Source organism: Crocodylus siamensis, chromosome 2, assembly GCF_052110815.1.
Source record: "Crocodylus siamensis isolate JL-2025a chromosome 2, ASM5211081v1, whole genome shotgun sequence".
Classification (NCBI taxonomy): domain Eukaryota; kingdom Metazoa; phylum Chordata; order Crocodylia; family Crocodylidae; genus Crocodylus; species Crocodylus siamensis.
The window spans coordinates 166,005,542-166,018,959 of record NC_143396.1 but is presented as its reverse complement, the minus strand read 5'-3'; the positions used below and the strand labels follow the sequence as shown (position 1 = coordinate 166,018,959).

At 49.1% G+C, this 13,418-nt stretch overlaps 1 protein-coding gene across 2 annotated transcripts in view; it reads left to right on the top strand.

Moving 5' to 3' along the window:
* The first annotated feature begins 3,605 nt into the window (after positions 1 to 3,605).
* Positions 3,606 to 13,418, top strand: part of ZFP91 (ZFP91 zinc finger protein, atypical E3 ubiquitin ligase) — a 42,879-nt gene continuing 33,066 nt past the window's right edge. The window contains exons 1-2 of one of the 2 annotated variants that reach the window (XM_090032085.1): positions 3,606 to 4,521; positions 7,089 to 7,114. In XM_090032085.1, the coding sequence (XP_089888211.1) occupies positions 4,193 to 4,521; positions 7,089 to 7,114 (355 nt within the window). In that variant the 5' untranslated portion in view covers positions 3,606 to 4,192. The remainder of the gene's footprint in view (positions 4,522 to 7,088; positions 7,115 to 13,418) is intronic. The other variant, XM_090032086.1, reaches the window with a different exon arrangement.

The following is a 13,418-nucleotide window of genomic DNA, read 5'->3' as shown; positions in this document are numbered from 1 at the left end:
ACAGCAGTGACTGGGTTGGAACAGGCCTGTCTTGGACTCAAGGTGGGCTGTTCTGATCTATGGCTCTGAAATATTGCCAGTCACTGTCCAAAACAACATAGCAATGCTTTGTTGCTATGACTGTTAAGATTTGTCTGTACGTAGCAAGTGCAACTGTATGGCTATTTTGGCAAATACTTCTAAGGAGTCCTGAGAATGTAGCTAGTTGCTTTTTTCTAGTGGTGATAAGACATTTTTTGATTCCCACTTTTTTGTATTATTTTCGTTCATTTGCTCCATTGCATAGGCTAATGTTAAATGACACTTTCTCAGGAAGAACTGAATTTCATACTGTTCTTCCTTATAAGATCATGCCCAACAGCATCCACAAAGAAATAAATCTGAAGGGTAACTAAAAAAACCCCAAACAAACCTGGCTGTGTAGCTGCACCAAACAGTGCTCAAAACTCCCATGTCCTAAAGCTACTAGGAGTTAAAGGCTAACAAAGTTAAAGGCTGAGTAGCACTGCAACTGAAAGGGACCTAGGGGTAATAATAGGCCATAGTACATCTATAGTATGTCTAATAGTATGAACATGAGCCATCATTGCAATGCTGTAGCCAACAGGGCAAACAATACTCTGGCATGCATCAACCAATGCATCTCAAGCAAAATCAAGGAAGTGACTCTTCTACTTTACTCAGCATTGGTGAGGCCGCAGCTGCAGTACTGAGTCCAATTCTGGGCACCGCACTTCAATAAGGACATGGAAAAGCTTGAGAGAGTCTAGAGAAGAGTCACTCATATTATCAGAGACTTGCAAGGCAAGCCATATGAAGAAAGGCTGAGGGACTTGGGCCCCTTCAGCCTATAAAAGAGAAGGCTGAGAAGGGACATGGTACCATCTTACCGCTGCACATGAGGGCAATACATCAAGGATTTGGCAAACAACTGTTCAGGGCACCCTTGGGGAAAACCAGGAATAATGGCCACAAACTCCTGGAAGACCATTTCAAGCTTAACACTAGGAAAAACTTCTTTGCAGTTAGGGTGTCCAGACTGTGGAATAAACTCCCTCCAGAGGTGGTGCAATCACCTACCCTGGGAATCTTCAAGAGGAGACTGGACAGTCATCCCAGTGGGGTTACCTGACACCAGTTGTCTTTCCTGCCTAGTGCAGGGGGGATGAACCCAATGATCTTGTGAGGTCCCTTCCAGCCCCTTACAATCTATAAAACTATGAAATCTACTGCCAATAGAGAACCAGCTACCAAACTTAGCTAGCAAGGGAAATGCTTAGGAATTCTTCAGATTACAAATGACTTCTGATACCCTGTAGAAAGGGGATGCAGAGCCTTTCAGCTTAATTTAGTGAGGTGGGGCACTCGGTACACAAAGAGACTGCATGCTCTTGCAACCACATGTAGATGTGAAAACTGGCTTATGAAGAAGGGATTTTCCCCTACCAGCCCTATGCCGGGGACCAGAGGGGCAGTATACAGGGGATAACCATATGTCCTGGATTGGCCAGGATAGCCTATAAAATCCAGGACTGTCTCAGCTTCCGGGAGAAAATTTAAGCAAAAGCCCCAGATTGGCAAGAACCTGGGAGCCATGGGGTCGGGGGGAGGGCTGGAGCATTTGTCCAGACACGCTGAAAAGTGCAGTGCCTTTATCACTAGAGCCGAGGCTGCAGGTTGGGGTGAGGGGCTGGGTACCAGCCAGGCTGGGGGTGCTGCACGGGTTCTGTCTGTCCCCCAGCACTGACTCACAGATCCTGCCCTGTCCTGGTACCTACAGCCATATTCTGGCTGTGTGCCCCTAGGCCAGGCTGGGCCAGTTGCATCACAACCTCCATGCATGGAGACCAATCTAGTCCAGCCACACCCTGCCCTAACTGGGGAGGGATGTGCAAACAGGATGTGGCTACAGGTGCCAGGATGGGGCCAGAGCTGTGATTCAGCATGGGGCATGTGGCGGGCCAGTAGGGGGCGCTCCTGTGTTGAGCCGCCCACCTCCCTGCGCCAGACCACCTTCCAGACTCTGAATGCCTCCCTAGGGGCGCCTTATGCTCGGCCGACCCCTCTCCCGGAGCACACTCGCTATATTTCTTTCACTTGCCTTTGACATGGGTGCAGAGGTGTTCCACACTTTCTTTTCCTGTTTGTCCAAAATTGAATACAAGGGCAGGGTAACCCTATTCAAGGGAGGCTCTTGATGCAAATATTTGTAATAGTACTCCCTGTAGATTCCTGGAGTGGAGTTGTATCAAACCTAGCCAAATTTGTCAGATTGTTCATGAACTGGGGAAAAGTAGGATTTTCTAATACAGAATCACTGTCCTGCTGCTTCTCTGTACCAGAAATATATTTGGTGTCTGGCAGTATATCAGTTGCAGACGTTTTATGGCACTATCCTCAGCTCTCTCTAGAATGTCATCCAGCTCTCAGTTAGGTCCCTCAGTGAGACTGGGAGAGACGATACCACATCACAAGATGGTGACATAGTGGAGATCGAAATGGAGACTACCATTTCATGAGCTGATGGAGCTGACTCTTGGGTTTCAGACCTTTTCTGTGGTTCAGAAAGCATCTCAAATGCACTGCTACTTGGCAAAAGGAGTGAACTGAATGCAGGGGACAGGTGAATGCATCCTTGAGGCTGCCTCAGCAAATAACACCGCAGACCTGACCACATCTGACAGCATGAATGGTACATGTCCCAAGCAGCTGCAGGGGGCATAGCTGCACTGGTGGTGGTGGGAGCCCATCGGCAGATGCCGCTGGCTGCTGGCGGCAGAGGGTGGCAAGCACTGACCAGAGGTCAGCGACCACCTGCAGGTGTTGCCAGCAGCAGCGGCCAGCAGCAATCGTGGACCACCCACAGGCCTTTATATAGGGGATGCACCCCCATGCTCAGTGGGTGCACATGCACCCCCTATGAATCGCCCATCTGACATCATACATTGCCAACACTGCGACTGTGCGCCATTGTCCTCTTCTGAAACTACATGGAAACAATGCAGACTTTGGCCCAAAGCTGCCAGAAATTGGGGGAGGAGGGAGTGCCCCTCCATTGCTTTCACCCCACCAAGCTTCTTCTGGGTCAGACTTCGAAGATAACATGAAGCCTGTCGATGGTAAGACCCAAAATGCCAAACACACAGAGTCAAGCCTCAGCCTTTGTAGGTCCTTATATGGGGCAATTTATGGCCCTGCCCTGTCAGGAGCAGCTGGAAGCCCCACGGAGGAGCCAGCTCATGCCTGCACCTGCAGGGCTCTACTTCCGCAGACCTGCACTCCAGCTGCAGCAGCCAAAACAGCGCCTTCCCCAGGCGCCGCCCAGGGCAGGGACCAGGTACTAGAGACCTTCGCCCCGCCCCGCCTCGTAAAACGGGCCTGTTCTGTCTCCACATTTCCCAGCAGCCTTCGGGGCATCTTCCGGTCGCCCTCTCCTTCCCCGGAACTACAATTCCCATCATGCCCGAGGGCGCGGGCGCATGCGCAGCCACGAGGCCGAGAGCGGAAGCGAGTGACTGTCTCGCAAGCCCCGCCCTCCTGCGCCGGCCGCCATTTTGTCACCGACTTTCACCCGCCGCCCGACGGGCGTTTTTTTTTTTTCTTAAAGGAGAAGCGACAGCCAAAAAAAAGTCCACCCCGTGCCGGGGCTGCGAGCGGCGGGGACGGTGGGGGAAGCAGCGAGGGGAGCCTCGGGGGCCGCCCCCTTCCTCCCAGCCTCACGCACGGCGCAGGGACTCGGGGGGACCTGAGGGGCCCAGGCGGCGGCGGGGGCGGTAGGAACTACGGTCGTAACAGCAGGGCTCAGGTGCAGCTGGTGCGCCTGCGCGGCGCGCGCCCCGGGACCCCGCGTGGGGGCTCCTCAGGGCCGGGGCGAGGGGCGCGGAGGGCAGCGCCGTTCGGGTGTTGGGCGCCCCTGTGCGGGAGGGAGGGGCGGGGGGCGGCCGCGGGAGCCCCGACAGCGCGCGCACCCGAGGGCCCATTGCGCGGCGGAGCGGCGCGAGGGCCGAGCCAGCCCCCGCAGCCGATTGGCTGGCTCGGAGGGGGGTGGTGCGACCGCCGCATCCCGCCTTCTGATTGGCGGCTGTCGAGGCAGTCTCGGAGCCGGGTAAAGCCGGTGGCCGGCGCCTGATTGGCTGCGGCGGGGCGGGGGCGGGGCGGAGGAGCAGGGCCGGGGCCCTGAGCTGCCGGGCCGATGCCGGGGGGGAGTGAGCAGGCGGGCGGCACTGAGGAGCAGCCGCCGCCACCGCCGCGGGGGGAAGGGCTGCGAGAGAGGGCGCCAGCTGGCCGCCGCCGCCCCCAGCCCGCCGCCGCCGAGCAGGGGGAGGAGTCCGGGGGCAGCCGGGTGCTGAGGGGCGGGCGGGAGCGGGGCCGGGCCACCGCTGCCGCGGGAGGAACCGCCGCATCCCGCCGCCGCAAGGCCGAATACCCCCGCCGCCGCCGGAGCAGCCCTGGCGCCCGCGCGCCTCACGACCCGCCTGCCGAGCCGCCAGCCGCCGGCAAGAAGGGGACCCCGCGCTCCGCGTGAGTATCGCGCACGGCTCTGGCCCCTCGGCTGTGACTGCGGCCTGGCCGCGCCTTCGTGCTGTTTGCCTCCCTTCCTGCTTGCCTTTCCCGTAAGATGGACGGGGCGCAGCAGTGCTTTGCGGCTAAACGGTTGGAAAACCTCCGGCAGGGGCTACTTAAAAGTTGCCGTGTTAACCCTGGTAAACGCTTGAAAGATGCAGGGGCTCTTGTGCTGAAGTGAGCTAGCTCAACCTGCTGATCTCAGTGGCAACTTTTTCTGATGAAGTGTTTAACCCAGGTTACAGCTCTTCACATTTCTGTGTTTAAACAAGGAAGAGTGAGCTTGCTGAGCCTAATACCTGGCATTAATTAACACCACCTTAACTAATGGCTTCTGAGAGCAGATTCCCCCATTTCCATACTTTGCTCTGTGTTCAAAAGCCCTTTGGGCCTAAATCATGCTTTGCTGGCTCTGCTGCACTGGCGTACTAGACTTACAGGCTGGTCCAAGTGTAGACTCAACTTATCCTGATAAAACTGTACTGCTGTGAGGCATCCAAGCTATATTAACAGCACGGTTCTGCTATTCCTGATGTTAGAGGCTTTGGTTGGCATATTTAAAGCCTTTTGGCACCTCCTCACATTTATAAATGGTTAGCTAAATTAGCAGAGGTTTGTAGTAAAGATATGCCACCAGTTAGGCCCAAAAGGGGCACTTACTCTAGTGCTCCTAAAATGTAACCAGGCCGCATCATCACCCTTCTAATCAGCTTTCCACGTTTCAATACATGACAGAGCATTTCGGGCTGTACGCCCAGTTTGGTCCTCTACAGTCACCGTCCTGTGAATCTGGGTTAATGTTCCTGCTATGTTGTTTCTTTTTTAAATTTTTCTTGTTCCATGACACCCTTTAAAGGGACTATCCAATGTTGTAGCCTTCTGTACTTTTCAACAAGTGATCTCAGTGTGCTTTGAAATGTTGCATTACGGCGTACCTCACACTAGATGTACATAAGTTCCTCCCTGAACAGAATGAGAACAAGTAAGGTTCAGTGGCTGCCCAAATTTGTGTCAGGAGCTTGTCAGTGTTAGGAAGAGAACAGTCTCCCCTCAGCCCTCCTTTCTGCTGACCTAGGTTCTAAACCTTAAGACTATGATTCTTAATTGCTGATTTACTCTATTTACTCAAATTCAAAGCAAGATTTTTCCCTCCATTTAACATGGGGTGGGCAGAAAGCCCCTCCTCTTGGATTCAAGCACAATTTGGTGGTGGGGTAAGCAGGTGGAGCCAGAATTACAACTACTGCTGCTCTCTCCCTCTCCCCCACTTATCCTTATTCTGGCTCTGGCCCTGCTGGATGTGATTGCTCCAACCCCAGCCTGGGCTGGGCCTTATAGCTGGGACCAGAGCTACCACACTACTGCCACTGCTCAGGTTTGGCTGGGATCAGAACCTGAATGTATTCTGTGCCCCAGGCTGGAGCAGGAATGGAGCCTGCTGGCACCAGAGCAAGGGGAAGTGATGAGGGAGGAGTGGGGGGATCTGAGACTACAAGGGAGTAGAAGCAGTGGGGGTCAGGTGTCAGGAGCAAGCCCCATCTATCACTTTCCCATGTCCTGCTCTCTTCTGCCTCCCACATTGCCTGCAGTCTTCTGCTCCCCCAACATTGCTCGCTCCCCTGCCACTGCTGAAGGAATGAATTTAAAACAACCCTTCAATAATTAGATCTTGTACATGGAAAATGATAAGTAATATATGAATGTTCCGTATGTAAAATCTGATTATTCGCAGGTCGCCTTAAATCAGGGTCATCTTTGGTGTCAGGTAAATTGAGTATTTACAAATCTAACAGTAAACTTTAGCTGCAAATTTGTAGTGGATTTTATATTCTATCTTTGCAAGTTCATTTTCTGTATCTCTTCAAACAAGAGCTGCATTCCCTTCTTGCATTTTTTGTCACTAAACTAAAGCTCTCGCAGGGAAGTATTATGAAAATAAAAATATCTGTTGAACACTTCAAAGTTATCAAAACTCATTTGTAGTACATATGTCTGTGTTCAGACATGACTTGGATTGGATTGTCTCATAAGGCTGCAACTTTGGCTTTGTGCAAAAAAACAAATTGCTAGGCACTGAATTGGGTGCAACAGTTGCTTAAGTAAAATTGGAAGAGCTTGACTAGCTTTAAATGTCTGTGAAAACACTTAAACTTTATCTATATGAGAAAATTGTGCCAGGTTGTTAGAATTCATACCTATGTGAGCAATTGCACTGAATTTATTTATGTAAGCAAGCATTTATAGGCATAGGAGTTGTCCTCTTAGCACGCAGAGTATGCAGTTTGAGAAAGTTACTGATTGTATGCCATGAGGGGCGGGTCCTTTCAAGAAATGGTTTTATTGAATGAAAATAAAACTAGAATTTCCACAAAGGAACACTTTTTAATTTTGTTAATTTTTTTTGTGCAAGAGACAAAGAGTCTGGAAGTTGAGCTCATACCTTAGTTTAGAGATCTTATATGCTGTGCGTTTCCTGCTGCATTACATAACATACCATTTAAATTTACTTTTATATTTCTTTTCAGGTATGTGGATAAAGCAGCTGGTAAAGGTAAGACTTGAATGACTTTTTCATTCTGATTGGAAGATGCTGATGTAAAACATTTTAAGAACATTTTATATTTAAGATGCTCTGTTGCCCTGAAGCTGCTCTTAAGTTTGTGAATTCATTGTGTTGTTAGGCTTTATACAAGTATGTTCCTGGTCCTAAAAAGCTAACATAGCCCTGGTTCACAAGATTCTGGTAGCATATTACAGGAGTAGGCCTGAAGGGGTTGCACACAAGGTGCAAGTGGATAAGAACATTCAAACATAAATGCTGATAAATTTATATATATGATCCTTTTATGTTCACTAATTCTTCTAGGTTTTGCAGACGGGGTAAGATTTGCGGGGGGGGAAGTGGAAGTAGCTTTTGAGATCAAATTGGGGAGGGTGATCAGCAGGGATCAGGGTTTTCTGTTTCCCATGGAAAAATAGAGTAAATCGCAGATTTTGCCTTTTACAAGAGGCAAAAGCGCATTTCTCATTTTACTAGAGAAACCCGTGGGTTTTGCCATTTTGCAGTAAGCTCCCTGCAGGCTGGCAGAGTTGAAAGGCAGCCTGTAGAGCAGCTCCAGCAGGTAAGTGCAGGGGGGAAGGAGGGGAACAGCCTGCTCCCTATTGCTGCGCGTGCTCCCAGGGGGCAGGAGGGACCTGCGTCCCCGAGATCTGTACCCGGGGCAGGCACAGGTTGCAGGCTCGAGCTCCCAACTTGCTTCCCTTCCCCGGAGCTTCTGGAACTCTGTGGGCACAATGCTGGCATGGATGGGGGCAGTGCTGGATTTCCTTGTTGCTGTGAGATGCACCCCCCCTCCCCCCCCCACTGCCCTGGCAACATACCTGCAGCTGCTTTGAGGTGCTCCATGTGCAGGAGGTGCTTCACTGGGGTGGTGGGAGGGGAATATGTAATGAGGTTTTCTGTGCGGGGCAAGAGGTGGTGAGGATGTTTTCTGTGTGGCTCCCTGCCCCACTGGGTCATTCTGGGGTGGGAATGGGGCACCAGGAAATGGTGGCATGCTGTTCCCTGCTGCCCTACTTCCCTCCCCCGCGACCCAGGATGTTTTATTTAGATCATTGACAAGTGTAGATTTAGACTTACTTTCTTTAACTGAAAATTGGGGATTTTTTTAAATTGGAGAAAACCAGGATCCCTGGTCATTGGTATGTAAAGGACTAAATGAAATGTGTATGCAAAAAAGCTAATATAGATACAAAAGGCTGACATGGTTGGAGCACAAGATCAATGAGTTGGGGGACCTGCTTCTTACCCACCAGGTTTTTCCTGCAGATGTTTGGTGTTAAGCAAACTTATAGGCAGTTTCAGGGATTCAGTTTTCTCTGCCTCTCTTTTCACTGTATTCATTTTGATTTTTAGGCATCTACTGGATTTATACAAATATAAGATGACCCCCAATAATTAGATTCTATATATGGAAATTTGATAAGTTTGTTACTATTTTTCAGGTGTAGAATCTAATTATTGAAAGATTGTTTTGAATTCATCCCCTTTCCACTGCTATAGCAGGGAAAATAGTAGCTGGGGGGTGTCAGGTGGCCCCTTTGTCCTCTGCCCACTCCCTCCCTTCTTGCCTTGCATCTTCCCCCTCCTGTCTTCCTGCTTCTCCTTACTACCAGACCCTGCTCAGGCTCTGTTCCTTCCCTGAGCACAGTGTGGAAAGTAAAGTAAGTGAGCTGTATATGACAGTAAGTGGGGGAAAGGGACAGAGGGGAGGGCAGAAGCTACACAGGGCAAGCAGACAGGGATAGGAGACTGCTGTGGGACTGAACCAGACTCAGGGCCAGACTAGAATTTGCTTGTCCCCCTTATCCCCCCCTTGTTAATTTGAAATGCAAGGGACCAAAAAACCACTTATTTCACAATAAACACACAGAGTAACTTGCATATGTGCAAATGCCTATAGGTAAATTCATCCAGATTCAGTGCATTTTAAATTGTTCCAAACTGCTGCAAGTTTCAGCACCTGAAAACATGTTTGAGCAGCACTTTTTTGCCTATTTGTCTCTTCATTTCCATCTTTGGTTATCTCTCAGTATGAGGATGATCTCCGTTGGGGGGATTATTGGTGAGTTTTAAAATGGCTGAGAAGTCCAATCCGTCCAATTTGCTCTGCAATTTTTTCCATAAACATATGATAGGTGTGCCTTGTCGGGGGCACAGCTGTTGGCCAGAATGTTGTGTGCTTTCCTTCCTTCTCTGCCATTCCTTGGCTTTCTGAGCAAGACTGTTCTCTTTGAAGTGGGCTGTAGCTTGATGCATCGTACTGTGCCATTGAGACTTGTTACCAGCCAGCACTTCCAAGTTTGTAGGGTTGATGCCACCCTTCTTAAGGTATGTATTCAGGGTATCCTTGTAGCACTTCCTGCCCTCTTACCATGATTGAGTTGAAAGAAAAGGACTTGCTTTGGGAAATAAGTGTCAGCCATCCGCATGCAGTGGCCAGCCTAGTGGAGTTGATGTTTTATGGTGCCTCAAAGCTGGTTATGTTAGCTGCAGAGAGGATGCTGGCATTGGTGCAGTGGTCTTCCCATCTAACAAGAAAGATCTTCCTGAGGTAACATTGATGGAACCATTCCAGGCACTTAAGATGGCTTTGATACGTCACCATGTCGCTCACTCATAGAAGAGCATGGAGATAACTGTTGCACTATGTAGACCAGCGTCTTAATTTACATCTGTAGAACTTGATAGACAAAGACATGGTAAAGCAGCTTTCTGAAAGGATTCACTGTACTATCGTATTCATCTTTGATTTCTACATCAAGTCTGATTGACTGGGGGAAGTGGCTGCCAATATATGGGAAATTCTCAATGTTTTCCATGGGTTCTCCACCAATGGTAATTTGTTGGGGGCAGCGGGGAAAGCTTGTGCTGGGTTGGACTGATGGAGCACCTTGGTCTTCCCCAATATTAAGGGAGAGTCCCAGGGTATGAGACACACCTGAAAAAGGTCAAGGGTGGGCTGCAGATCAGTCTGTGCAGATGGATAATAGTTATCCGCATGCTAAAGGTTGATGATGGCAGTCTTGGTGACTTTCATTTTGCTGTGAAACCACTGCCAGTTGAAAAGCTGACTGTCCGTTCAATACTCAACCCCAATGCAAGGAGGGGAGTGGTCATGGCTGAGAAATAAAATCACAGCAAGATAGAGAAAAGCTTTGGGGCAGTGATGCGACCCTGCTTGACACTACTACAAATGGTAAACGGGTCTGTCTCTGATCCACTGCAAAGGAGTGTGACAGTCATCCCTAAGGACACTGAATTTCAGTGGACAACCAAACCTAGCCAGCACCTTCCATAAGCCTTCACAATTGATCGAGTTGAAGGTCAGTGAATGCCATAAACAACTCCTTGTGTTTCTCACTATACTTTGGATCTGTTGTGCAACAAAAAGTCATGTCGGTGGTATCTTGAGATGGTGTAAAGCCACACTGGGATTGTGGGAGGACATTTTTGGCAAGGGGGAGGAGACAATTTAGATGGATGTGAGTAAAAGTCTTTCCAGCAATGGAGAGGAGGGCAATGCCTTGGTAGTTCCCACACTGACTTGTCCCCTTTCTTGAAGATGGTCACAATGTTGGTATTTTTTAAGCTGGGTGCAGCTTCCTCATTAACCCATATTTTGATGAGAAGTTGGTGAAGGTTTTGTACTAGTGCTGTTCCACCAGCTTTGAAGACCTCTGCAGGAATGCCACCTGGTCCTGGTGCCTTATTCTTTGTCTGAGTGATGTTGGACCTCCTCTGAAGGATGGGGGATCAGCAAGAGATTCTGTTACTGGTTGTTGAAGGATGGACTCAGTGGTGGCAGCTGAGACCTCAGATTCATGATTGACTAGAATCATAAAGCGCTCCTTCCAGCGTTGTTTGATGGATGAATTGTCCATGAGAAGGGTGGAGCTGTCCTGGGAGTGCAGGGGGGTTGAGTCATTGGAATATGGCTCGTGGATGGCTTTTATTGCTTAAAAGAAGCTTTTTATGTCATATTGATCAGTGAAACTCTGGATCCTCCATAGCCTTCTCTTGCCCCCACTGGTTAGGAAGCTGTCCCATAACCTCCTCTGAACTACAGCTTTGAGATGGTGGTAAGCCTCTTGTTTTTGCTGGTTGGAGGGTTTGTTTTGCCAACTGAAGAACACAGTTTTCTGATGGATAAGTGCCAGGATTTCCTCATTGTTCTCGTCAAACCAATCTTGGTTATGGTGAGTGGAGCATCCAATGGATTCAGCATGTGCCTGGTGAATGACGTTCTTAAGTTCTTCCCGGTGTTACTGGATGCCCTTGATGTCATCAGAAAGGTCAGAGAGTTTCTCAATAAGGCATTGCTGAAGTGCCCTGCATCATCTAGCCTGGTCTGTGAGTGTTTTGATATTAAATCTGCATTCCTTTCATTTTTATGGTGTTGTGTGGAGCAAGCTGCATGTCCATGATTGATCTGACTAAACAATAGTCTGTCCAACAGTCATCACACCTCTCGGTACTCTGATACGGACATTGGTACGATCACAGGCTCTGATAACAGTATAGTCAAGATGGTGCCAGTGATTGGAGTGTGGGTGTTTCCAAGTGGTCTTATATTTGTCACTCTGTCTGAAAATGGTATTTGTGATGAGCAAGTCATGCTCTGCACGTTTGCTGAGGAGGATACCATTAGAATTGACTTTCCACATCCCCCTCTTTCCCAATGGTGTCACTCCAGAGTTCAGAGTGCAACCCACCTCATGCATTGAAGTCACCCATGAGGATGAGCTCATCTTCCTTGGCAGTGGCAGTCAAAACCGTGTCAAGAGCACAGTAAAACTGTTCCTTGTTGACTTCTTCATCATCAAGTGCGGGGTTGTACACACTGATGACAGTAACATACTGGTTGTTACTGAGCCCGAAGCAGAGAGTCACAAGGTATTCATTTATGCCCACAGGGAGTTCTCAAAGCTAACTGACAATCTTGTTCTTGATGGCAAAATCACCAACCCCATGAAAGTGCCTCTCCAAGTGACTTTCCTTTCCAAAAAAATGTATAGCCCCACCTTCTCCTTTCGGCTGGCCTTCATGTCCCAGCAGGTCTCACTTAGGGCAGCACTATTGATGTCATATCTTGCAAGTTCTCTAGCTACTATGGCAATTCTTCTTTCAGGACACTCACTGTTCAGGGAGTCCGTGAGTGTGGACATTCCGTGTGGCAAACTTTAGTACTTTATTTTGTTGGTTTCAGCCTCAGAGTGATCCCCCTAGATGTGGCAATCCAACCAGGGGTGTTTGAGACGCCCTATGTTTAGGACATCTTTTCTAGCCCCTTTCCCATTCCAGGTGAGCAGAGAGGATCCTAAAGGGGATTGCTCAATCATGACCATAGTTGCAGAATTGTACTTCTGTCTTTGAGTGCAAGATGACCATCACACGACCACTGCCTATGTGCAGATTTGTGACTAGAGACTGCCAGAGATCACTGTTCCTGCCCCCACCACCACTTGTCCATCACTGCAAGACTTGGTTTGTGGGAGATGTTAGCATCCCTGTCATAGGCCTGTTTGTGAAATCTTTTAACGTAGGAAAGCCAATGCATAAATGACAATCACATAAACTTGACAAGGAGGAGTACTGAACCCAGTGGCAAGGATGTCCAGGACAACTGGAGACCTCCATCCCTCTGCAACCCTCATCTGCCTTCACAGCCACAGAGAACCAGCAGGTCCTCAAGTACACTTGTTCTGCAATTGGGGTCTTCAGGAGTTTGGACCATGCTTAGTCTGGGACCTCACCTCAGACCTGTTTGCCAGGGGAGACCCTACCAGAAGTACAAGATTCCAGACAACAGCTGTGAGAGTCATTGGAGCACACAAGCCTCTCCACCACTTCTATACCTATTTACACATAGTACAGTTTATGCATGATGTTAGTCTAGAGCCAAGAGGCTCATGACTTAGGTAGTTCATTGGGCTGGGCCCCAGCAGTCGACAGCATTTCAAGCCATGGTGATCCTGTAGCCCAGCACTGGTCTGCATGTGTGTACACCAGATTTCCATACCCACCCCCCAAACAATCCACATACTAATTAGACCCCCACTCATGACTGGAACTGGGTGTTTTTGTTGCAAATTCCTTCAAAAAAGTATATGCAGATGAGGTGCATAGCTGCCTGCTCTGTCTCCACCCCCTACACTAATCATATACAATAAGCTGAGAGAAGGGGTGATAGAGTCTAAGCTCCGTAGAAGTTTGGTGATGTTTACCAGACTTTTAAGGCTCGTGAAGAAACAGGAATCATTAGAAATGGGAAAGAAAGGCACTGCTCAGCTGA